The sequence below is a fragment of the Mauremys mutica genome, unplaced genomic scaffold (genome assembly GCF_020497125.1).
Source record: "Mauremys mutica isolate MM-2020 ecotype Southern unplaced genomic scaffold, ASM2049712v1 000712F_np12_subseq_123557:216325_obj, whole genome shotgun sequence".
In the NCBI taxonomy this organism is placed as follows: domain Eukaryota; kingdom Metazoa; phylum Chordata; order Testudines; family Geoemydidae; genus Mauremys; species Mauremys mutica.
In genome coordinates this window covers 35325-62548 of record NW_025423041.1, presented here as the reverse complement: position 1 = coordinate 62548, position 27224 = coordinate 35325, and the positions used below count along the sequence as shown (strand labels likewise).

The following is a 27224-nucleotide window of genomic DNA, read 5'->3' as shown; positions in this document are numbered from 1 at the left end:
CTTCAATGAGATGACTCATGCGAGGACGAGTGTCCTTGAGTTGCATTGATGGAAGTTGCCAACTAAAGCACACACACAATGAGAAGGAACAAACATCGACCTTTGCCAGGCACGGTAATTTCTGGGCTGCGTGTAGGTATTAAAAAAATCTTTATAGTATTTTGCTGTTACCTCTTCTTTAAAGCTAAAGTGCATTCTTACCATTTTTGCAGACAGGACAACACTGTTCTGGTTCATAGACTGGGTTGACACACTCAGGAACTGCGCAGTCTGCTACAACACAGTGAACTTCATTGCTGGGCTCACAGCGACACCATTCACATGGAGAGGGCTAGGAACAAATCTAAAATTAGCCCATTTCCTCCTGCAGCTCAAACGTTTGTAACATTTATATGTTGCCATAAGACAAAACATCTGCGTTTAATACGACTTCACTGCATTCATTCATCATGTGCAACACAAATTAGCCTTGTAAAATTGTAAACTCTGAAATAGTTTTAAAAGTGCTAAGGAGAATGCTCAGAATTAGATCTGTTTTAAGGACCATGCTTGTACTTTGTCCATTGTCACACTTACCTCTCTATTATAAAAGGACCCAGACCAGGCCTGAAGGACTAATACAAGTCACCAGCCTGGCTTTGGTTTGAAGGCACATGAGTGCACGTCACAGATCGTGTTCCTTTGCTCATCTGTTGCCTTCTGGTGAGCATGTCTGGTGTTAAGAGTTATAAGAGCAGGGTTCTAGTAAACCTCAGCTCCGTGGCTGCTCTCGGGAAGGGGGCAGAGGGACTGCATGATGGTCAAATGCACGTTCATGTCGTGCAAACTCACGGTCACAAACCAACCTAATACCCTGCGTGTGTTGCCACCGGATCAGCTGGCTCAGAAGCTGGACCCTTCACAGTGTCGCAGCCTCGGGTTAGAGTGGATACATTTTTCAGAATCAAGAAGAATTTCTGTTGCTTTTCTTGTGGGGCAGGGATTGTATTTTTGTTCTGTGTTTGCCCAGTGCCTAGCACAAGAGGGCCCTGATTGGGACCCCCAAAGCACCACCACAATATAAACAATAAATAATAATAATTAATTAATTTTCTAGCCACACCCTCAAGAAGGTACTTAAGCATATGCCCAAGAAGAAGCTCTGAGTAATTCCACTGAAGTCAATGAGTTAGGTAGGAACCAAGTGAACTGGTTACATTTTAGGACTGTCAGTCTAAAGGGTGTGCCTTGAACATGGAAGAGAGAGTTGTCTTCACCTCACTTGTCTTCCCTTTTAATGGGGAGCTGAAGAAATCTGTTTTAAAAAATAGAAAAGTCACTGTTTTGGGTCTCTAAAACAACAAGTGTGTGAACGCAAGTGAGACAGCCACACACACACATACAATTGGAGAATTAGTGTGTGGCAGGCTGGTGTGTGAAATCTCCAGCAATCTAGCGTACTGCGCACCAAGTGTCCGTGTGGACAATGCTGCTGCACACTCAGAAACCCATAGCGCACTTTGATCTACTCTAAACAACCTAGCACACAAGGGAGCTTCCAGTGCGTGGAGCAGGGGCCACACAACCAGTTCGTGTGCCACACGCTTGAGTGCTGTTGTTACACCCCAGCACGCCACGCACTAGTGCTCCGTCCAGCTATGCCCTTAGATAGACTGGGGAGAGGGAGTGGGACGAAGGGTGGGGAAGAGAAATAAAAGTGACTGATCAGCGCATGTGAAAACCAAATCACTAGGAGATCATTTTATTCAGTTACCTGTCAGACACTGAATTCAGGTCTCTTCTGAAACAGCTGATCCCCTCACTAGCAGCTAAACTAATGGGTGGAAGGTACTGGTGCAAACTCTTCCTTCCATCACATAAGGCGAAAGTGGCAATAATGCCATTGAATTCAATGGAATTCCTCCAAATTAAATCAGAGCAGAATGCGGATGAAATGTTGCAGATCGTGGTGATGTCTCTTGCTCATTCGTACAAGACATACAGAACACCCTGAGTTCTGGTCCTGGCAGGTAAAAAGCTTTTCTGTTCACCTCTAAGGGGCTCCATATGTCTTGAATCAAATCATTTATGCCCAGGGAATTCATTTCCACCCTAAAATGGACTAATTAAAGCATCCCTCGCTTTGTCTGAACGTCTGCAGCCTGTAATCCCCATCAACTCTCATTACTAGTGACTCTGGCAAATTAGATAAAATCAGCACATCCTGAGTTAGGGAAGCAGTCTGTGGAGGTGGAAATCCTCTGTCTAATTATCTTCCCTCATTCCATTCTGCTTTGATTTCTATCTGCAGTACCAGGAAGCTAAATTTCTTTTACCGGCTTTTCTTATTCAAGTCTATTTAATAACAATAAAAACGACACAGAAGAAACCCGGACTACTTGCCCAGGGATCAATAAGAAAATTACTGTCTTGTTTTTCCCCAATTTAACCAATAGTTATATAGAATAGTCCAGCTAGATCTTATGCTATATTGAGACCTTCATTAACACTTCCTTGAGAATTTCTCCCTGCCACAAAGTTACATTGGTTTCTGTGATGCGGAGCTGCTAGCATTGCAAGGTATTCTACTGCATATGCCTGAGATTGAAGCGCATCAGCAGATGTAGAAGATGCCGCTAAATGACTCTACACTGAGTAAATGAGACATGACATGTATATCTTTTGATTCTGTGTTGTTAGTGTTACCTGAAAATGACACTGTAATAAAATGTGATGTTATTTGACACTGGAAGCAGCTGTTGGGATGGGAGAACTTTACACAGTTATAAGATGGAAAGAACTCTTCAACTTTTCAGACAATGAACATTCTGCAGAAGAAAAGAGGATGTTCGATGTATGTCACCCCCTCTTTGAATCTCTCCACCAGCTTCCTATTCCCCACTATATGAAGTTCAACCTACTCGTTCTTGCCTTCACACCCATCCTTAACCTCGCCACTTTATACTCACTAGTCTCTTACTGCAGCACTCACACATCCTCTCCCCTCCACCAGTGATGCCAAGCTTGCTGACTACTTCTCCAAATGCCTCAGTGCTTTCTTCCACATCTTCCCTTATACACAGATCACCCTCCCGGAGCTGACCTGCAAAGCCGCTCCCGTCTTGTGTAGGATCTGATCCAAAGCACAGTGAAATCAATAGGATTCTTTTTAATGACATCAATGGGCTTTGGCTCAGAGCCTTAAATTCCTCCTGGAGACACACTTCTTCTGGGATGACTACAGGAAACTAGCTGACTGAGTGGTCTGTTATTTATCTCATGGATGAACTGCTCTTCTATACAAGTGTTGGGAGGAAAGGCCCTGAAACTGAAGCTGGGAATTAGTGCAGGAATTGGGATTCACATGAGGCACCTCCAGGTCTTTTTCTGACTTCTCTATCCAGCCCATCTGTCCTTATTTTCCTCCAGGCATCAGCTGCTCTTCTATTGACCCTACTGAAGTTCTCTTCCAGATGCTGCAGCTTTGTTTGCTTTTTATTCCTATGCAAATATCATACACGGTGAGTGCTCTCTAGAGTGTGCACTGGGTAACCTGGCCAATTTTCAGCAGCACCAGGGTTGGCATTTAAAGGGGTGTCATGCATGGAGCATGGCACCTTGGTAAACAGTTTGTAAATCGATGTTCTCCTGTCCTTATTGAAAACCAGCGATGGGAATGTTTGCTAAGGCCTGACATACAAAAAGAGCGTTCAGTCATGACACTTGCTTTTAGACAGTGCAAATAGCCTAACTAGAATCTTTTAGAGCTGATACTTTACAAAAAAACTCTAAGGAGATCAATGAATTCAGACCAAAAAAGGGTTATGGATGGTACAAGATTTTGGGCAAGATTTTTGACACTATCCTTCTGAACAAGAACAATGTCTTATAAGAGGGAAGCTGAGGAGGGTACCTAGGGTGGAGCAGCGCTGGGGAAGGGCAGAGGGAGCTGGGGAGCTTCAGCCTAGCAAAGCCCCAGGCTGCAGGCTGAGTTAAGGGCCCACTAAAGGGTACTAAGGCTGCAGAACCGGGAATAGGCAGAGGCAGCTGGTCCAACCCCCCGGCCGATGATGAGTGGTTTACAGACTGCAGTCTGCCCCGGTGAGCGGGGGCTAAATGGAGACTGGCAGTAGCCACTGAGGTAAGGTGGGGGTTCCCCTGGGAGGGGAGACCCAGAATGAGGGGGTGCTGCGGTGGACAGAACCCCTGGACAAAGGGCACTGGGGTCCGGGAGGGACACAGGCAGGTGAGACACCGGCCTGCAGAGGGCGATCTGGGCTAGAAAGAGCTAATTCCCTAGATGACCAGCAGGAGGCGCTGCACCAGTGAGTCATCCCCCCACTACAAGGCCATACGCAGAAAAATCATAGTTCAACTGTCATCTTCTTCCTAGAAGTGGATCCCTCCAGCACAGGCTAGAAGATGTCAGTCTCTTGTCTCAGCAAGTGGTGGACATCTACAGCCAGTAAAGTTCACTTTTTAGAAAAGAAAATAAAAAATGGGGATAAAGAATACATTTTATAGGCAAGGGAGGACAGAAGGATAAATCTGACAGATGTTATAAACCATACCAAGAAGACAACAAAGAGAAAGGAGAGAGAATGATTCAATAAGAAAAAATAATGATCCTTCCCCAACAGCATGATGATGATGATGATGATGATATTTATTCCGTTTGTGGGGGAATGTGGAAAATTGTTGGGATTCAAATTCCAATATCCCAGTTCAACTCTCTAGATTTGGGTGTGGGTTGGGCATCTAGTCTGGATGCAGTCAAAGAGGGTGGCAAAACTGTGAGAATAATTGATCTCAAAAGACTTTGGACATTTGTGTCTAAACCGTGCCAGAAGCATTTGCAAGAGCTCGGCATTGCTGAATCTGAACCCAGGCTCTAGCCTTAGACTGGCCTGGACCCTGAACACTAGACTAAATCTAATCTAGGTATCACCATCACTTCTTCGGTCGCTGACTAGCCGCTTAAACTCTCTGCCTGTTCCCCAAAACTATGTTGAATACTTGTCTTTACCAAGTAGGTTTGTTCTTCAATTGTCTATCACTGGGTATTAAAAATTCTTGCTAAGGCATGGAGCAGGCATCTGTACAATAAATATTACATAGTGGCCTCCCTTAACTGTTCTTCAGTTGCCTTAGATGAGTAGCTCTCTGTCTCTGTCTATTTGTCAAACAATCTTAGGTACTTCTAAGCAAACATGGTTAGAGTGGTAGACAGGCAGTTATCTAAGGCCACAGAAGAACTTTCAAGGTGACAAATGAAGGATATTTTTTCTTTACTTGTTTGTTCTGTCCTTCAGAGAGAATTTTCTCTATTTTTCGCCCCTGTTAATACTGTCACAGTTAACTGGGAGGCTAACTGTGCCTCTGTGCCTGCCTGGTCTCTCTGAGAGCAGCTCCTCTCAAGTCTCGGGCCTCTACCCATGACCCGTCTGTCAGTGTGGAATCATATGATTCTCCCAGTCTCAGCCAGGCCATGGGCTGCAGTCCCCTGGGATCAACTGTGGTTACCTCAGCAGGCTTGAGCTGAGTTCAGTACCTGCAGTTCATTTCCCCGCAGGGCAGTGACAATGGTAACTGGTAACCCAACAGCCTTCTTAAAGCCACATATAATTGATTTAGCACAAAAGCATTTCAGAGACAACAGATCTTAAAAAGAATAAGCCAATCTATATGCAGGCCTGCCTCTCCCTACGGCTTACATTCCCATGGACACGGAGAAACACCAGCTCTTTCAGAGTCAGACTCCTCTCCAGAGCCTTCCTCTTTCTCAGCCTGTCCCCAGATAATCCCGAACTATTCACCTCCACCCTTCCCCCCAGCGCCTTTCCTGAGAAAGGCTTTTTAACTGTTTGGGAGCAGAGGGGGGTGTGGGACAAGGCAGGGTGGGAGTGGGGGTTTGGAGGAAGGGGTGGCACGTCACCAAAGCTTCCATGACTGCCAATAATTCCGTTTCACTTCTCTCTTATTGTCTGTGAGCCATTGGTACCAGCCCTCGTATAGATAATTGCCGTCAACCCTCCTCTGTGCAGAATCTACTGATGGACTCATGCTTTATGCAGAGGTAGCAGCAGGCAGTGCAGGAAAAGGTAAAGTGAAGTCTGTCAAACGGTGCACTGATACCTGGAGCGCAGATGTAAATGTTAATGATGCTAGGGACAATGGCAGTTCTGATGGAGATAATTTTTGTAGCTACCGTTTCAGGTGGTGAATTTATAGGGAGGAAGATGAATAAGATCTGAGCCACAACAGCTTCCACGTTACAGCTAAGATAGTAGGTTACAAATGGGAAGCGATGAATATAAAAAGAGACCCTCGACACAGGATGGCATTCATCAGAGACGACTGCAGGAGCTGAAATTGGAATAATTGTCATTGCTATTTAAATTGCCTCTGATCTCCGGCAGAATAGCAGCGGATTGCAAGAAAGCTGAAGTAGTGCCTGCTCCTAAGAAACTTAGCAGGTGTTAAACTATTGAGGACAGACAGATTAGCTTGACATCCACCCTAGGCAAGATAGCAGAATCAATCAGAAAGGCTGGGATAGCAGGTTATTTATTTATAATTAGAGGTGGCTGAATACTGCAAGATTCTGAGCAGCAACTTATTATAATACATAATTAGCCCCATTGACTTCAATAGGTAGAAGAGATTGAGTGTGAATAAAGGTATTAGAATGATCCCATTCATTGACAACATCCATTTGAATTCTGACTAACTTCAGTTTGGCCATGCTTGTGCCCTTTTATATTGGTTATTCATAGCCAATGGGTTTTTTGTTCATCTTAATGTTTGGGGAATGGCTGTTCTTCATACAAATAAGTGTATTTGCATGTGAGTATTCATTAGTCACTATTCATTACTTGTCATCAGTCATTTTTGTTTTAAAAGTTTCAAACATCCAATCAGAGCAGCTACAATATTGTGTGACTTACATGGCCATTCGCACAACAGGAATCACCCCCAGAGGCTGAAGGGTGTTCAAATAAACTAGCTGGTGAATATTTACACATAGTAAATATAACCACAGAAAAGAGGACTGGCTCCCAAATGAGAAAATGGAGCTAAAATGGATAATTTATTTGCAATGAATAATGTAACCAGTTTGTTATTTAATTATATATAAATAAATATCGACTGACCCTCTGTAGTGTCATGCGTCACAAAAAGTCAGAAGCACTAAATCCACTTTAGAGACTGACGCAAACAGTAGACAGATTTCAAAAATACTGAGCACCCGTAAGTCCAAGTCAACAGAGTGCTTAGCATCTCTGAAAACCGGGCAATACATACAAGGGTTATCATGGTAATCACTGAAATGCGGCAACCAGTGAGGAATTATTTATCCAACCGAAAGAACAAGGGAATAAACATTCAACTCCTTTAAAGTAAGAAAAACACTCTCTAGAAATAATAGTCCTGGCTCTCAAATCCAGCTGAGCTGTACTCAGTGCAGCACCTGACTAGGAAGCAAAGATGACCTGATTCCACCTTTGTCGCTTCCAGATGCAGGAGCTCTAAACAAAAGTTAGAGCAGCCTCAGGGCTGCTCTAATTTATGTCCAGCTGCCTGCTGTCACAAGGGTCTGTTCTAGCAGCTGGGACGAGCCATAACACAGAAGCATTTTGGCCACACCCCCTCGCACTGAGTGCTATCATTAAGGAGAGACAGAGCTCCTATGGCAGCTCCCTGCCACCCAAGGATTGCCCCTTTGGGGGACATGCCTTCCCTTCCCCTAACTATGCCCCTCCTATACTGGGGTAGGTGCTGTATAAACAGCGGATTGCATCCCCACCACTGGGGAGTCTCCATATGCTGCAAGAACGCCAGGCTAGCAGGTAAAGCTTGCTTAATGGCTTGGGGAGCAGCACACAGGGGTTGCACCATAAGAGCTAACCAGGTCCTATATTTGATGTAACAGGAGAGTCATATAATGATTAGCTTTGCTAGGGTTTCAGTATTTTCCATGTGTGGGGCCAGCTGACGTATTTCTAAGGCGATGTACACGCTACAGCTTACGTTGGTGTAAGTTACGTTGCTCCAGGGTATGAATAAGCCACCCCCTACCCCGCGTGATGTAAGTTACACCAACCTAAGCGCCAGTGTGGACACTGCTGTCGGTGGGAGAGCTTCTCTCGCCGACATAGCCGCCGCCGCTCGCAGGGGTGGGAGTAGTTAAGTTGATGGGAGAGCTCTCTTCCACCAGCGTAGAACATCTGCACTAGCAGTGATACGAAGTAACAGCTGCAGCAGTGCAGCTGTGCCGCTGTAAGCTCCGTAGTGTAGCCACAGCCTAAGACTCCTGGAATTGGTTTTTGGTCTGAGTAGTCATCCTTCAATTAGCTGATAAAAGGGAACCAAATTTCATGAGAGGATCCAACCTTGGCCTCCCCCAAAGGGCCTGCATATCCTGAGTTATTTCATTGACAGAAGCAGTGGAGCATCCCATATCAACATGACTCCACACTTCTCTTCTAAGAGCAAAACTTATTATAGACACATGTGTCTATATCATTTTATTCCTGACAACAGCTGTACTTACAGAGCCCTGTGGCTGGACAGACTAGAGGCTTGTATTACTTTGGTGTGTAATTTTTATGCTTCTATTCTGATAGCTTTTTTCATTTTGGACATGTCCACCGCATGTGGAATAAGTCTCCTTTCTAAAGGTTACTGCTGGGACTAACATAGAGATCAGGATATGGATGGACTGTGTGATGTACCATCAGTTTAGGACACCAAGAAAATGCTTAATTTATCCCATGTATCTTCTTCCTGATCCACAGTGCGTTCTGCAACCCCCATCCTCTATTGTTGCATGTGGTCCTTTTGGTGAAGCATCCTCAAAGGGGAACCTTTTTTGGAAGTCTGGGTGAATCCAATGCCTGTATGGAATTTTGATTCTTGTTTTTTGTGTTTTTGCTGGGTCTGATTCTGCTGCTCTCATTGCGTTACCCTGATTAGGGATTAACTGTGCAGTAAAACACTACTGACTATGGGTAAGGGTGGCAAGATCAGACTCTCGATGTTGGTAGGCTAAAGAGACTATATCATGGACTTGACAGTAGCATAACACAAATATGCTGGTTGGTGGGGAGGTTCACAATTCCACCCTCAGCCACCCCTTATATGGTAGCTGTCTGCTGTCAAAACCCCAGGAGACCTCAGGGTCTGCACTTCCCTGTGAGTCAGATCCTCAGTGTAAATCAATGTAACTCCATTGCAATCAGAGCAGCTGATTTACACCAGCTGAGGATTTGAACTTATGGCTGATCCCTATGCAGGGGCACAAAAGGGAGATAATCCTTGCACCGTCACGCTCCCTCCTGTGTGCACTTGCATGGGAGGAGCTGTCCAGGACACAGCCCTTCAGCTGAGTTGAAGTAAGCGTTTGGAGTCAAGTGTGTTGCAAAGCCTCCTGTCCCTGTATTTTCAGCACTTTGAAAATAACATTCCAGGGGATGCTGTTCAGTGGGGGCGGAGATGGCAATGGAAATTCTGTGGGCTCACTGTGGTATGGGTGCCATGCTTTGAGATTGTGCAGAAAACAGGTTCTCCACCAGATCGTTAGCTCTTCTTTTAGGCTTAGCCCTGCTGCCTCTTGAGGAAGGCCAACTACACACACATTCCTGTGGTGTGAATGGCTCTCCGGGTCTTCTGGCTCACAGTGGCAAAACAAAACTCCATCACTCGCTTTAATTTTTTTCTTGGCACCTGCCAGAAGTTTGGTCCCGTCTTAGCTGTGACTGGTTTGACCCGCTCCTCTGAAATTCTAGGGTCAAGAATTCTAGGAATTTGGACCTGAGACTCCTTTGTGCCATTCTGGCTGCAGAAAGGGACCACGAAGCTCCCAGATCTGGGCAGCTGAAGAGTCCAGTGTTGTGAGGGCATCCCTGGCTGGAATGTAGCCAACTCCAGACCACCACACTGCTCCCTTTTGGCTTATATGGGCAGGAAAGGTGAGCCCCTGTGTTGTACTAGGCAGGAACACTCAAGTTAGGGAAGCAATGGGTTTAGCAGTTTGCGCTCAGGACTAGGAGCAAGCAGCCCTGACACTGACTGACTCTGTGACCTTGTGCAAGTCACTTAACCTCTATGCCTTAGTTTCTCCTTTGCTAAATTGCTGGTTAATGTTGCCGACAAGACATGCAGGGAGGTAGAGAGGATTAGTTAGTGTTTGTACATGTTATATAAAATGCCAACGAATAAATTTAGGAAAAGGTAGAGAGCAGGTTGGCGAAGCTCAATTTTATACTGGAATTACATTCTTATGGGGAAAATCTCCTTGATTTTAACATAGATTATTTTAGGAATAGGTAACTACCCATGTTACCTGTAAGCTGCGTGGCCACACAGCAGCCTATTAATCGCTGCGCAGGCGCTCAGGGAACCCACCTGGCCAGGACCTGCTGGGCCAGGGAAGGGGTACCCCTCCCCTGCCCAGACCTGCTATGACTGGGGCACCCCTCCCTCACCTGCTGCAGCCGGAGAAGGGGGAGGGATGCCTATCCTGCAGCACTGTCATAACTATAAAGGGAAGGGTCACAGCCCTCCTGTGTACAATACTATAAAACCCCTCCTGGCCAGAGACATCAAAATCCTTTTACCTGTAAAGGGTTAAGAAGCTCAGGTAACCTGGCTGACACCTGACCCAAAGACACAATAAGGAGACAAGATACTTTCAAATCTTGGTGGGGGGGGGGGAGGCTTTTGTTTGTGCTCTTTGTTTTGGGGGTTGTTTGCTCTTGGGACTAAGAGGGACTGGACCTCAATCCAGGCTCTCCAAATCTTTCTGAACCAGTCTCTCATATTTCAAACTTATAAGTACCAGCCAGGCAAGGCGTGTTAGGTTTATCTTTGTTTTCTCAACTTGTAAATGTTCCTTTTTGCTAAGAGGATTTACCTCTGTTTGCTGTAACTTTGAACCTAAGGCTAGAGGGGGTTCCTCTGGGCTCTTTGAATCTGATTACCCTGTAAAGTTATTTTCCATCCTGATTCTACAGAGATGACGTTTACCTTTCTTTCTTTAATGAAAAGCCTTCTTTTAAGAACCTAATTGATTTTTCCTTGTTTTAAGATCCAAGGGGGTTGGATCTGGACTCACCAGGAACTGGTGGGGGGAAAGGAGGGGGAATGGTTAATTTCTCCTTGTTTTAAGATCTAAGGGTTTGGATCGGTGTTCACCAGGAAATTGGTGGAGAAGTCTCTCAAGGCTACCCAGGGAAGGGTTATAGTACTTGGGAGGAAGACAGAGTTTCCCAAATGACTCATAAATAATTTGGGTAGTGGCAGCAAAACCAGATCTAAACTGGTAGTTAAGCGTAGAGGTTTTCATGCAGGTCCCCACATCTGTACCCTAGAGTTCAGAGTGGGGAAGGAACCTTAGCAGGCCCCAACCCAGCCGCGGCCCGGACCTACCATGGCTGGGGTGCCCTTCCCCTTCTCCAGCCCCAACCCAAACCCAAACCCAGACTTGCCGCGGCAGGGAGAGGCACCTCTCCCCCATACCCAGCACAGGTGCTCCTGTGGGGAGAGAGAGCTGGGGGGAATCCTCTCTCCCTGCCGTAGCCCCAGGGCAGCCTGCACCCCAAGACCCTCATCCCCAGCCCCGCCCTCAAGCCCACACCCCCAGTCGGAACCTTCACCCCCTCAATCCCAACCTTCTGCCCCAGCCCTGAGCCTCTCATCACCAGCCCCACTCCGCAGCCTGCACCCCAACCCTTTGCCGCAGTCCTGAGCCCGCACCTCCAGCTGGAGCCCTCACACCCTTGCACCCCAACCTCTGCCCCAGCCCTGAGCTCCCTCCCACATGCCAAACCCCGCGGCCCCGGCCCCACCCCCACCCCATGTATTTTGTTATGTGCACCAATATGGAGGTGATGTGTCACACATTACCTCCATATTGGCGCACATAACAAAATTCATCCCACACATGCATGGGAAAAATTAGAGAGAACACTGGTAACTTCTCCCTGTGCTCATTCAAATCCCTCCTAAACACTCACTCCAGCCAACTCACCTATGAGCAGTGAGGGGAGGGGGTGGGGGAAAGCAATGCAGCCACGGAGGAGGAGGGCATATTGCCTCCCTGCCCTGCGTGATCATGTGAGGTTCCCCCTCTGTCTGTGATCCTCACTTTTTGGGTCCTGGTGAATTTAAGATCAGGGCCCCATTGCAGTAGGTACTGTATCAACTCAGACTAAAAGTCAGCTCATAACCAAAGATTTTACAATCTAAACAACATTCATCACCCTTGTAAGGCGCCATCTCTCTGCTCTGCGAAGGGCTGTCAGGGAGGAAAGCTCCGTGAGGACCCTCTAGCATAGTTTCTCTCAGATCGTTCTGGCTGTGAGGATGCAGAGGGCAGGCTGGAGGGGAAGGGAGCCCGGTGCCATGAAGGCAGGAGAGCCGCATGACGTTCTTGGGGGCAATCTGCCTCAGCAATCACAGTAATTAATAACGGGCTGGGAGGGAAGGGAGGGATCTAATTCCAACTGCTATTGTGTGAAATCCTTAGGGAGTCACATAAGGGTGTCAGAGAAGGTCTTTTCCGCCCCCAGGGGATGATATTACCTCTGATCATGACTGAAAGGTAAGGAAGGACATGATACCCGAAAAGGTCTTTTTCTCTGAAAGGATTTTGGAATTGTTTGCCTGTGTTTAAGGAATGGACTGGTATTTACCAAACATCCAGCGATAGCCCTGGGTTAACTCACTATTAGCAAGGTTTACTGCTAAAATAGAGGACAGAGATCCTGGCTGTGTGGTTCTTGCCTTCATTATAATTCTATGCAGCTGTTTTGGGGCCCGATTCTCCTCTCACTCGCATGGGTTTTACACTGGCGTAACTCCCTGGGCTCCAACAGGGTTATCCCTGACTTATGAAATCAGAATCCCAGCTTGACACAGTCTCTATTTTAACCAACCGTACTGAAAGCTGTCATTGAATGATTTATTCAATTTTTGGTTTATAAACAATCACTAGGCTAATTATCTACTCGGGCATTACTTTTTAATTAATGTAATTCTGTGTAAAGCACTTTCAGCTATCAACACTCCATCAACCCACACGCCTACACTTTTCAGATCAATCTATTACAGAACCGAAAACCTTCCATGATTTTTTTGCGCTAAATTTTCATATACTTCCGTAGGAGCTGTGCTCACAGGCTCATGGCAGGATCGGTCCCCATGACGTTATCTCCTGATCAAGACTTTGTGGTATTTTCAGGCTGGTATATTTCAGAAGCGCTCAGCGCGGGCCTCACTCTGCTTCCCCTGGGGCGCTGTGCCATGGATTTCAGTGAGAGCAGAGATATGCCCACTGCAAAGTGTTTTTTAAATACCCCACCCATAGTATGTAAAATGACTAATTACTAATCATGTATTTACAGTGTGTAAAGCTGCATATTTACAACTCTCTTTTTATGAATAATGAGATTTCAGCCTTTATGGTCAAAGGAACTGAAACATTTTTATAAGACTCATGAAAAAATGATTAAAAATAAAGAGCCCGATCTAGGCACAGAAGGGGAACCTGCACTCCTGGAGAGGGGATCAGCTCTTTTTGCCATGGACTCCCCCATGTCTAGGCCTTCATGGAAGGCACTTAGTGGGTGAGAGGTGACAGAGGCTGAGCAGGCCAGGGGACACACGGACGATGCCCCATCTGATCCTACACAGTTTAACCAGGAACGATAATACAGCCTACGGCTAGGTTAGATTTTCCATGTAGCCTTCTCTCTGGAGTCCTGGGAGCATCTGCATGCTAGGTGGTCTTCCCTGGATATATCCCTAGTAGCATGGTTCCTGTGGAGATGAGGGCGTTGCTAGGGCCAGAGCCAGTGCAGGTGTAATGAATCATAGAATCATAGAATCTCAGGGTTGGAAGGGACCTCAGGAGGTCATCTAGTCCAAGCCCCTGCTCAAAGCAGGACCAAACCCAACTAAATCATCCCAGCCAGGGCTTTGTCAAGCTTGACCTTAAAAACCTCTAAGGAAGGAGATTCCACTACCTCCCTAGGTAACCCATTCCAGTTCTTCACCACCCTACTAGTGAAAAAGTTTTTCCTAATATCCAACCTAAACCTCCCCCTCTGCAACTTGAGACCATTACTCCTTGTTCTGTCATCTTCTACCACTGAGAACAGTCTAGATCCATCCTCTTTGGAACCCCCTTTCAGGTAGTTGAAAGCAGCTATCAAATCCCCCCTCATTCTTCTCTTCTGCAGACTAAACAATCCCAGTTCCCTCAGCCTCTCCTCATAAGTCATGTGCTCCAGCCCCCTAATCATTTTTGTTGCCCTCCGCTGGACTCTCTCCAATTTATCCACATCCTTCTTGTAGTGTGGGGCCCAAAACTGGACACAGTACTCCAAATGAGGCCTCACCAGTGCTGAGTAGAGGGGAATGATCACATCCCTTGATCTGCTGGAAATGCCCCTACTTATACAACCCAAAATGCCATTAGCCTTCTTGGCAACAAGGGCACACTGTTGACTCATATTCAGCTTTTCGTCCACCGTAACCCCTAGGTCCTTTTCTGCAGAACTGCTGCCCAGCCATTCGGTCCCTAGTCTGTAGCAGTGCATGGGATTCTTCCGTCCTAAGTGCAGGACTCTGCACTTGTCCTTGTTGAAGCTCATCATATTTCTTTTGGCCCAATCCTCTAATTTGTCTAGGTCCCTCTGTATCCTAGCCCTACCCTCCAGCGTATCAACCACTCCTCCCAGTTTAGTGTCATCTGCAAACTTGCTAAGGGTGCAGTCCACACCATCCTCCAGATCATTAATGAAGATATTGAATAAAACCGGCCCCAGCACCGACCCTTGGGGCACTCCACTTGATACTGGCTGCCAACTAGACATGGAACCATTGATCACTACCCGTTGAGCCCGACCATCTAGCCAGTTTTCTATCCACCTTACCGTCCATTCATCCAGCCCATACTTCTTTAACTTGCTGGCAAGAATACTGTGGGAGACTGTATCAAAAGCTTTGCTAAAGTCCAGAAATAGTACATCCACTGCTTTCCCCTCATCCACAGAGCCGGTTATCTCGGCATAGAAGGCAATTAGGTTAGTCAGGCATGACTTGCCCTTGGTGAATCCATGCTGACTGTTCCTGATCACTTTCCCCTCCTTTAAGTGGTTCAGGATTGATTCCTTGAGGACCTGTTCCATGATTTTTCCAGGGACTGAGGTGAGACTGACTGGCCTGTAGTTCCCTGGATCTTCCTTCTTCCCTTTTTTAAAGATGGGCACTATATTAGCATAATGCCAACAGACTGTCAGCGGGCGGGATTGAACCAGGGACTTCTGGAGCTCAGTGCATGAGTCTCGACCGCATGAGCTAAAAGCCAACCGACTGTTAGTTAAGGCTGTAGAGCAGACTCATTTTATTCCTCTCTCTAAGTGGTCTCGGTGCCACTAGATAGGACAGAACATCACACCCAGAAGGTGTGTGGATTACCCAGGGGCACAAGGCTTCTCTGAGCAGAGACTTTGTCATCCAGCAGTCTTCCGGGGCTCCCCCAGCTTTGGAAGCAGACCCAGTGGCTTACTGAATGGAGCGGATGTCTCGAGTTAGGCACCCACAGGTCAGGCATACAAAATGAATGAACACTTCTGAAAATGCGGCCACGCCTTTTAGTGATACTAGTGATGGCCACATGTTCATTCCTGAGTCTTATTTAGTGGGGGAAAACCCAAACACATGGGCATAAGATTACAGACCAAATCCTCCTCTGTTCTGCCACAAGGAGGAAGGATGGGCTTTTGGTTAAGGCACTGGACTGGGACTCAGGGGATATGGGTTTGATTCCTAGTGCTGCCCCAGACTGTCTCTGTGACCTTGGGCAAGTCAGCTGGGGAGATTTACATAGGCCAAGTAGGCCCAACTCCCACTTAAAACCCCTGGGACTTGGCCACCTAACTCCCATCTGCACCTTTAAAAACATCCCCCAATGGGTATCTGCACCTCAACTCCCCATCTATCATGTTGCCTTTTTCAGTCATATCTATTTATGAGCTCTTTGGGGCAGGAGCTGTCTTTTACTATGTGTATATAAAGTGCCTGGCACAACGGGGGCCTGGACTCAGCTGGGGCCTGTAGATGCTACTGTAATACAAATAAATAAGGGCAACATGAAGTCACTGGAATTATTCCAGATTTACACCCATCTAACTGAGAGCAGCATACACTCCATTTACTGTTAGATTTGGTACCAGAAGCATCAAATTATATTACAATACTGTACTAGTGCATAATGTAATATACATTATGTATATATACACACACCATCAGTACCTAAAAACACAGCACACTTTTAAAGTAGGTATTATTATAGTTCAGAATATGACATGCCATTCTACTTTATGTATTTTCTGTATAAACTATGACAGAAATACAGTAAGTCAGTAATTTCAGATACCTTTGCATAGACACTGTCACTGTAATTTTGCCAGGAGAGAGATAATAAATCATACTTTTCCATTTGACTGACGTTCTGTTTCCTCTATCTGATTTCAATGGCGGTGTGCTATCTTGCAAGCTAGCATTGTTCACGGCTCCTTTTATTAAAGGATAGGCACGTTATTGAAATGCCTTTTGTACTATGATTTTCTAGCAGCACGTGAAATTGCTGAACATATAAGAAAAAGGTCTCGTTTGTTCAAGTTGTAATGCAAAATCACTGCTGAATGCATCTCAGAAGGAAAAAAAATTATTAAGATTGAGGCCCTGTGCTGACCTTGTTAGTAATCAGTTTCTTGCAATTTACAAACAGGTATCTGAAAATTACTAGTGACTTGGATCACTGGTCAGCACACTGTCAAAAGGTTTTAATAATGTTTGCTCTTGCTATTATTAGCCTCCCTTGATTTGAGTGCTTTCCATGGTTCACCATGAAACTGAACACTCATCCTATTAAAGAAGGAGGCAAACTCTGTATGGAAAATTCGTTGCCAGCCTAAGCTTCTCAAATGTAAGATGTCATATTTCTGTTCTCTTGTGCCACTTTAAAATATAGAACCCTCGTCAAAGCGGCAACTGGACTATTAGATTTACTTGGGAAAGGCTGAGTTTGAGGAGGAATGATGATTGCTTTTCAAATTAAACATGCCGCGAACATTTTCCTCTCTCATCCACACTGTACATCTCTATCACACATTCTGCATGTGAAAGGAGTGCAGAAATCCCTTTGAAATCAATGGGAATTTTGTGCAGTGAAGGAGCTTGGAATGTGCAAGAGAAATCCCCCCTGCAGTTAGCAGATCTGAGAAGTCTGACCTAAGAATTTTAAATATAATGCATACATTGATTAAACAAACTATAGTACTAGTGACAGGCGGTTTGTATATCAGTTTTGGGATTCCGCTTGGTATAACAATATCATACAGTTGGTAACAGTCTGCTAAAGTTCCAAAATGTGCATTTAATTAACATTTAATAAAGCTGTACTTATTGCATTTCGTAGTGGTTAGAGAAGGGATTGTGGTGTCACTACATCTGAATTCTGTTTCTGGCAGCCACCATGGGAAAAAAAATCACTTAACTCTCTGGGCCTCATCTTACCCCAAGATAGAATGGACATTATTAATTATTATTAATTATCATCACAGTGCATAGTACATAATTATAGACCAGGACCCCATGGTGCTAGGCACTGTTCAAAAACAGAACAAAAAGACCTTAATACTTGTTAAGTCCCCAGGGTGTCATGAGGATAGTTATTAACGTGTGCTGTGCACTGACACACTTTGATAAAAGGTACCACCTATCTTCCAACATACTATGAGTACATTTGCATTAACAAAACATTTTTAAAAAGAATTAACAATGGAGCAGATGTTACTATTCCCAAGTAAATGTTCCCCAAATAAATGAATAATTAGTGTTTTATAAAGCCATACTTAATACAGTTATTACTACTTATTATTTGGATTGCCACCCAAAAGGTCCCAATCAGGATTGTGACTCCACTGGACAAGGGACTGCACCGGAAGACATGAACTCTGGCCTGCTGTGTTGAAGCCAAGCCAACAGAGCACAGTGGTGTATCCATGCATAGTTAGTGAGAGGATCAGGGCCAAATTTCAGACATGACACAAGTGACTTTAAGAAGAGATGGGGGAAGTTAAGGTGGGAGGATGAGGCTGATAGTAAAACACCATGCGTGAAATCCTGGTTCCATTGACATTAGTGGGAGTTTGGCCATTGATTTCAGTGATGCCAAGTTTTCACATCCTGTGTTAATTCAATCATGTGCATATCCTGATGGTATGGAAGATCCCACAGTGGTAATGGATTATTTCCACTCTCTTTTTTTCACCCCTTGGCCATGCTTAGTCTAGATCATATTTAGTCCTGCTTTGAGTGCCCTCTCGAGGTCCCTTCCAGTCCTACAAGCCTATGATTCTAGGCTCAGTACAAATTATGAATGTTTACTGGCTACTTAGGGATTCTTTTGGGGGATGGGTTTGAGACAATGGGACTGAAGGAAGTGGTGAGGGATATGAGAGTGGGTGAAGTTATATGGGGGTGGCAGAGAACATAGGAGAGGAACAAGGAGATAAGAAATGCTGGGCTGGGGATGGGTATCAGAAGAAGATGGATAGATAAGGATTAGGAGGATGAGTGGAGGTGATATGGCATCAGTAAGAACATGTTAAACAAAGCAGGTAGTTGTAAGAGTCAGTGAGTAGCTGGTAGAGTCTGAGATCCTGTGGTTGGTGGAGAAGGCTGAGTTGGAACAAGAGACTGAGGGAGCTCACCCTGCAGCACACAAGGAGTGTCTGTACTGAGGACTAGGGAGAGCTGCCCCAAACTCCTGGAGTTCTGGTTCCAATGAGTGTGGAGAAGCGAGCCACCGTGCTGGATAGGAAGGCTTGCCAACCCTCTGAGCAGCTCCTAGGCTCAGAGCATTGGTGGTGAGCTGGTGCCGTAGGAGACATGAATACAAGGTGGGAAGACCCTGCCATTGGAGTCTGTGTGGGTAATATCTGTGTGGGAAGGTGGGGGATCACATAGTAGGACAGTAGGTCTCTGGGCCCCAGTGTTCCTGGAGCAGGTCCTCCATTGGTATGGAAGTGGAAGGAAGGAAGCAAGACCTACTCACTTCTCTTCCTCCTGGTTGCCTCACCTTAGTAATAGCTGATTATTGCACCATATTGACTGACAGTATATTGTGGATGGATCATTTATCCCCCAGCAATGAATGCTCCTTAACAGTATTTTTATGCGTTGCTATATACACACAGAGAGGGATACTCTGATGATCAGTCTGTATCTTCCTATCCTGAGTGATGAAAGAATCATGGGATGCACAAAAGTTGTTATGGACTCCTCAAAGTAAAAACCTAATAATCTCAAGAATGCTCCTACCTATGGTTATAAAAGTATCATAAGTCATGCTATAAACAAGTATTTTAAATGGGGGGGAGCAGTTATGACTCCTTTTATTCTCTAAATTATGTATTAGAATAAAAAAATCACCAAGCACATAGAAAAGCTGCTGTCTGATCTTCTCATGACTCCTTCATATTTGCCTATTTAACACTAAGACTCATCTGACACATTGTCTCATTAAATCTACAGAAGTGTGTATGTGGGAATGCTAATTTAAAACACTAAGTGCATTTATGACAACCTGACGCTGTTTCCCTGTTGTCGTTGGGTTCCCCCCTGCACCCTATCAAGTGAGAAATGGGAGAGCTCCTGATCTGTTAGAAGAGTTTTCTAGGTTAGCACTGAATGACACCGGTCTTGGATATTTGTAATTGAAACCGACCCCACTGCTGACGTGTGGGGAAGAAAGAAGGCTATCTGACTACATGGGTGTGGGGGAACAGAAGGCCACCACATGACTACACAAGAGGAAAGAGGGTGAACTCTGTATTATCTGTTCACATGAATGCCTAGCAAGGAGATCCTGGGTACTGCGCCATCTTCAGAGCACTCACCTCCCATCCACTCCCTCCAGATGGAATCCCCAACCCTTGTCTGAAGTTCCATGAAAATTGTGTAAGGTTCACGTCAGGGCCAGGAGATCTTCATGGTTTTCTTAAAAGTTATTTGGCCTTTCTATAACATTGTGACCCTAGGCACCCTGTATTCACACCCTACACACTACTGCAATCGGCAACCTTTGGCATGCGGCTCGCCAGGGTAAGCCCCCTGGTGGGCCAGGCTGGTTTGTTTACCTGCTACATCTGCAGGTTCGGACGATTGTGGCTTCCACTGGCCGCAGTTCACCGCTCCAGGCCAATGGGGGCTGTGGGAAGTGGCGCAGTCTGAGGGATGTGCTGGCCACCACTTCTCGCAGCCCCCACTGGCCAGTGGGAACCACGATCGGCCGAACCTGCGGACGCGGCAGATAAACAAACAGGCCTGGCCTGCCAGGGGGCTTACCCTGGCGAGCCACGTGCCAAAGGTTTCCGATCCCTGTGCTAGACTAAGTTTGAGACTTTTAGATGAGTGTTTTCAGTTTTAATTGCTTGTAACCATCTCTACCTTTATCTTTCTTACTTGGTATCTTCTCCTTAGACAATAAACTTGTTTTATTTTTACTCAGAAAGTTAAATTACTAAACTGTGATGCACCGACTCTTTAAAAGAGCAGTGAACTTAATATCTTCTGTAAATGCACAGTGGCAGGGGCTGTGCATTGCAGAGAAACATCTCAGAGGAACTCCAGGGCTGGAGTTCATTGATTGTTTCCTGCTAGGTGAGGTTTGGGCCAGGAGAGCCTTGAGGAGTTTGCTGGTGAGGCAGACAGACTGATGTGGCAGGGAGCTGACACCAAGTCTAATCATCAGCAAAACTCTCTCTTGCTGAGGCTGAGAGGTAACACAGTGGCCCACAGCTCTTCCTCTCCCCAGAGTGTGTGTCAAACACATAAGGGGCTTTATAAAGTATACAAACGACTTTTGAAGCTAGATTTGCATCTGAATTTCAGCCTAGCCTTCCATTTAGGCATGCAAATATCAACATTTGAACAGCTAGTGAGTTGCTGGTACAAATTAGGTGGCTGGCTGTCCACATGCTTATATTTGTGCATGGTTTTTTATAGGCACACAAAAATTATAGGCACTAATTGTGCCCACAACATGGAAGTCAGATTTTGGAAAATGTGAGTCTTAGTAACTAAGCAATTCGCACCAGGCACCACCTCTTTACCCCCAAAACTAGTCAAATGCCTCTGTACTCACTAAGAGCAACATAGAATCATAGAATCATAGAATCTCAGGGTTGGAAGGGACCTCAGGAGGTCATCTAGTCCAACCCCCTGCTCAAAGCAAGACCAAACCCAACTAAAACAGATTAAGAAAAAATTGGATTTTCTATGCCAAGCCAAGGAGGAGCTACAGTGAGCTAAAAATAAGTTAGGAAAATGACCCAAAACTGAAGCCTCTCAAGTGTTGACCCATTGCACTGTCCAAAATGTCTTCTTCAACTTGCCCCAAACTTTCCAGACAAAAAAATCTGTGTGTGTGTGTGTGTGTGTGCATGCACACAGATGCAAAAATCATCTAATCTTAACCTTAACTATGTATTGACCAGCATATCTCTACAAAATAAGATGTTGGAACCTAGATATTGACAAATATAAAACAGTAATCAAACAGTTATTCTGACAGGTGAAAGGGTTACACTGTATGAGTCTATTCCAATGACAAGCCGTCTGTTTCTAAACAGACTTAAGAAAGTCTCTCATCTCTGGCACAGTTTGACTTCACTATAAGTGGAAGTGTGCTGGGAAAGGCTGGAGACCTTCTAAATGCCACAAGACAAAGGCGTGGAGCCTGCAGAATATATGAACTCTTCAGAATTTCTACTATGAAGATAATGGAAGAAATCCTGGCTCCACTGATGCTAATGGGAAAACTGCATTTCACTTCAGTGCAGTCAGGATGTCACTCAGTAATACCAACAGATTCCCTGGTCCCAGGGGTTCTCTCTCTGATGGATTTACAAGATCCTAGTTATTGGCCCAGGGACTATCTTTCAGCTCCCCAAGCTTTTCTGTATCTATGGAATTGTGCTGCACTGTAAACAGAGTTTAACTCCATAGAAATACCTTGAGGAATAACAGAACTTTGCTATTTCAGTATAGTTGGAGTTTCACCATAAGCAAGCTTCTTGTAAGGGCCAGTATATCCCCTCTCACTTTCTCGGGAGCACAGATGAACGAATAATTGATTTTTCAGTTCGGTGGCTGAAATTGTGAGGTTTCTGTTACCTGAAAATGCATCTTTTTGTGAATTTGCTATTTGCAGAACAAAAATCACTCCGCTCTACTCAGGAGCCCAGCTTTGAGCAAGAGAAGGCTTGATTGTGATCTAAATTGAATCAGGAGTATCTCTACTGAAGTCCTGCATATTTGATGTGGGGCATTCCACAATCTGATATGCTTTCCCTTAGTTGTTAGGTGGTTATTATGATCGTGGAACTCCTTTGTCTACTGATCAGTTTCCAGCTAAAAAATTAGCATTAAGTTCAGGTGGGGGTTAAGTTTAAGCACAATAAACAGGGAATCAAATACATCTTATTCATTTTAACTGAAGTTTTGCGGCTCAATCTCAGTGCATAACATTGAAAACATACTTCTAGTGTTATCAGTGGTAAAGTTCTCATTCATTGTTTCTCTGAGTATAAAGGTAAAATGTGACCATTAGTTCCGTGACAACTTTTTTTTTCTTGCACAGGGTTTGTGACATAAAGATCCACATGGCATTCCTTATGCTCCAGGACCTCTCCTGAAAAGGTCTTACATTATTTTAGCATGTGTACTCAACCCTGACCCAGGAATTACACTAGGCCACTTATTTTTCAAGGAGTCACCCAAAGATGGTAACGTTCCATCTTCCCGGATCAGAGAATGATGCCTGCTATAGCAAGTTGGACTAATTTTTCTTAGGCTACTAACATTCCAATATGTTTTTACAGGTCACACCATCAGCAGCCTCATGTCATATTCTTCTGCAAAGCAAAGGACACACTATTAATGAGTCTGTCAAGGATATGTGACTAATGCACTATGGCACCTTATGAAGCTACTAGGCTGCTTCTAGGGGCTGGACTTCACTTTGGGGAGATCAACGCTGTTGCAATCAATGCAGCAGGGATCAATTTAATGGGTCTAGTGAAGACCCACTAAATCGACGGCAGAGTGTTCTCCAGTCGACCCCAATGCTCCGGCTCTCCCAGAGGAGTAAGGAAAGTTGACCGGAGAATGTCTCCCATCAACGCAGCACAGTGAGGACACCAGGGTAAGCTGACCTAAGTTACGTAGCTGGAGTAGCATAACTTAGGTCGACTTACCCTGATAGTGAAACCAATTTTGACTTGCTAGTTATGGGTGGATGGGAAATCCCCCATGAAAGAAAAACTAAACAATATACTATTTACTACAGGAAACAACAGCAAGAGACGATACTATCTGGAAATAAAGAAGCTCTATCTTGTGTTACTGAAATGCTGGAAAATACAAAGACTGAGGTGAAAGTATTTTCACTGCCAGAGAAGAAAAGAAACTGCCAAGTATATAGAGGGATAAGGCTTATACCCATGAAGAGTTAAAGGTTGTGCTTCAAAGCAAGTTTTCATCATTGAGCTATGAATCTGGAGGTCACGTTCTAAATTCATATGTTGGGTATAGATGCTACTGCAACAGAAGTATGTCATTTTCATTAGCTTAATGGAAAACCTGTAATCTAACTTATTAAAACCACAAACATATGTTGTGTTAATGATAAAGAGTTTTAGAAAATATGTTTTGGTCTTACATTTAAGGTTTCTTTCAAAAGGACTTTCACCCCAACACTCCCAATGGGAACTTGATAGTTACGATCAATTATTTAGCCATATACTTCCCATTATTTTAAAGTCACCTGCAAGGAAATTTAGCTACTAGTGAGCTTGATTATCACTATTTAACCAGACATAGCAAGTCCAAATGCTAACGACAGTTACATATTTTGATGCACTTGTGAATATTAATTCTCTGAGCACTACACATTTGTTGTACACATTTGGGGTGGGATTTTTGAAAAGTGCTCAGCATTGGCTTACCTCTGCTCCCACTGGAATCATTGGGAATTTTACCATTAACTTCAGTGGTAGCAGAGATAGGCCAATACTGAGTGCCTTTGAAAGTCCAACCACTAAAGTTCATATAACATGCTAGTATTGAATAAATACTAAGATAGCCCATACCTTAAATTCCTCCAAGATTTTGTAATTTTTCCCATGATATTCACAAAAGTTTTTCACTTCTTTGCACTCTGGGCAGCATCCATTGTGTTCTACTTTAGTACACTTTGGGTGGATTTTAGGGCATTCTGGTTGATCACAAACAGGTCCATCCTCAGTACAGACACAAGGACAGTTGGAATGCCCTGGGAAAAAACGTTCTCCCAGTTTGTATACAAAGCCACTGTCATCCACACAGCCTTTCCCTCGATAGTCATCAAAGATCAGATTGTCATTACTTGAAGTCTGGTCGCCTTCATCAGCAGGGTAGTCTTCATGATTGATGGCAGCTGGGGTGACCAACCCAAGTATTAGCAATAGAAGTATGCAGGCTTCATGAATAGGACAAGCCATCCCCCTCCTCAACTTCTGCATACGGTCCTAATCTCAGATAGAAACAGCTGCTTCCATAGGGACACCAGAGGGGTGGTCTGAAAATAAATATTTAAAATGAAAATAACCTCAAATATTAACAAAAACAGACATCTGAAGACCATGCTTTCAGCCTGTATCTGGAGATACAGTGTTTTCAAAATGAAACAAGTCTCCTATCCTCAATTATTCCTAAGGAGAACAAAGCATACTAAATATGTACATTAAAGCTAGCAATTGCATATATATAGATATATATACATATACACGTACATGTGCATGCATACACCATCCCATATGAAATCTCCACTCAAATGCTGACTTACACTGATGACTAATGTTTGCTTTTACCTATTTGTACAATTGGGTCATCTGACACACAAAGAAGTGGAATGATTGCCTGCAATTGCATAGTGAGTGGGTAATTCACTGGGACTGAACGCAGGATCGGAACTGTTCCTTTCCTTATGCTGTAACCACTACCCCGTCTCTGCTACAATACACAGCTCAGTTTCTTAAAATCAAGAGAATAAAGAATCAGGAGACGCCTTAGCAGAAAAAACAAAAGGTAAAACAATAATAGTATGAGCTCTGGTCAGACCTGAGCTTCAGATACGAAAGACAATCCTGTATTTTATTTAGACTTAGAGAGCTGGAATGCAACACTGTTTTACAAGTGGCATTTTTGCAGAGAAAGGTAAAGAGGTTGGGCTGAGAACATCTGTCAAGTCTGTAGTTTTTTTCCCCTATAGTCCAATGTCCTTATTCAGTATTTCTAGACACTGACTTTTTTCCGGGAAGCAGTATTCAGATTTGTATTAATTTCCAGCTAGGAGTTTATATATCAGTATTTTAAAATGTCTGGCAAGCCCACAGAATTATCGTAATATATTTGTCTCATTAGGTTAGTGACAGCTTCCATTCTAAAACTTAATATGCCATTGCAGCTATGTAAAACACCCAGACCATTTGGCAATGGAGAGTAATACTTAAATGGCCAAGGTGATGATTGACTGATCTGAAAAGGGAGGAAAGCCTGGCCCCGACCCAGGAAGAATTAGGCAAAAAAAGAAAGACTCAGCACATATTTTCCTGTTACATTATTGTCTGTGTTGTGTGTCACATCACTCTCACCAGTGCACACGTTCTCAATCCTTTTCTAAATGCCATTTGGATGCCAGTGTAATGCCAGCAGAAAAAATAGTCTCTCACCTGTTTTCAGATAACTGGGCAGGGAATGGCTGTCCTATAGTGAAAAGTATTTGTAGGATGACCTCCTGAGGTCCCTTCCAACCCTGATATTCTATGATAATAGTAGCTGATGACAGAAACTTTTTATGAACTGAAAAATATTAGCTTTATGTTTATTAATAGTGAGGCATGCAGTTTCTGCTAATAGCATACACACAAATAAATGAATATAGGTATGTGTATTTACACACACACACACACATATCAGTAGAAATGCACACATACTCATATGGATATCTATTTCCTCTTCCCTCAAAAGAAACATTTCTGGTATATTCAGATTTTTTGGTGACTATTGATGTTAAATGGTTATATTAATAAAACCCGTCAAAAAGACTGACTCAGGAGAAAGCTATAACCTCATACGAGAAACTAAAGGATCCTGCTTAAAAAGGCAGTTTTTCTAAAGCTACTATAGAGGGAGACACCGGATATTACACAAGCGTTGTCAAAATCACAAGCTATCCTCTTAATTGAAGTTCCAGATATGTTTTTATCACAAGGGTAAGGTACTGTAGTACTGCCAGCAGTAGCTGTTATAACATGCTGGGGTTTTTTTTAGAGTGTGATGCACACAGATAAGTCTGCATCATAGAACTGGGGAGTAAAGAGTTTTGCCCACCTAGAAGCTACAGGTTAGTATCAATTTTCAAAGCTCTGGTAAGTGGAGATTTAAGGGGGAAAAAAACCAGCCATCAGGAAAGTAATTGATATTGGAGGTAATGTGAAATGATCCAACCAACCCACTAAACCCATCCACGCTTGATGGCCAGGCACTACAAAGGGAAGGGTTACATATAAATCAACGCTGCTTTGGCACAGCCCGTGCTCATCTAAGATGCTCCACAGCAATTTCCAAGCCCCAGTCTAAGGAATGGGAGGGAAACGGACCCGACTGCAGCTCCACTCCGCTACGAATTAGTTTAACAGTTCAACTTTTCCCTCCTTTCTGGCGGCCGGCTAGGTCGGTGAGCAAAGGCAGCTCTCCCCCAGGGAATCACGGCTACTCACCCAGCAGGCTCGGGGTGTACCGCTGCCGCGGGGCGGGGGGGGGGCACAGGCCAGCCTGGGCTAACAGGTCAGCGATCTGTTAGTGGGAGCAGCTCCTCTGCGTTACATTTCCAGCGCCGAGCCCCGGGCAATCGCTTCCCATCTCGCAGCGGCGGCGGCGGCCCCCAGGGCAGGGGACGGACGCGTCCGCCCGGCGCTCAGCAGCCCAAGCGAGCAGCAGCTCCGGAGGCGAGGCTGCCCCGCAGCCAGCCAGGCTCCAGCATCGCTCTGGATCTCCGCGGCTCCCCGGCTGCTCCGTTCCCCTCCCCGCGCGCTCCGCAGCGGGGCTGGCTTAGGCGGAGCAGCCCC

At 44.8% G+C, this 27224-nt stretch overlaps 1 protein-coding gene across 1 annotated transcript; it reads right to left on the bottom strand.

Annotated features, from left to right (window-relative positions):
• Positions 1 to 201: 201 nt before the first annotated feature.
• Positions 202 to 26914, bottom strand: LOC123357521 (von Willebrand factor C domain-containing protein 2-like; the record flags this gene model as incomplete). Its single annotated transcript, XM_045000704.1, has 3 exons — positions 26877 to 26914; positions 24207 to 24673; positions 202 to 331 (listed from the first exon to the last, which is right to left on the bottom strand). Coding segments are annotated over exons 2-3 (541 nt in total), but the record flags the coding sequence as incomplete, so codon positions are not given.
• Positions 26915 to 27224: the final 310 nt, after the last annotated feature.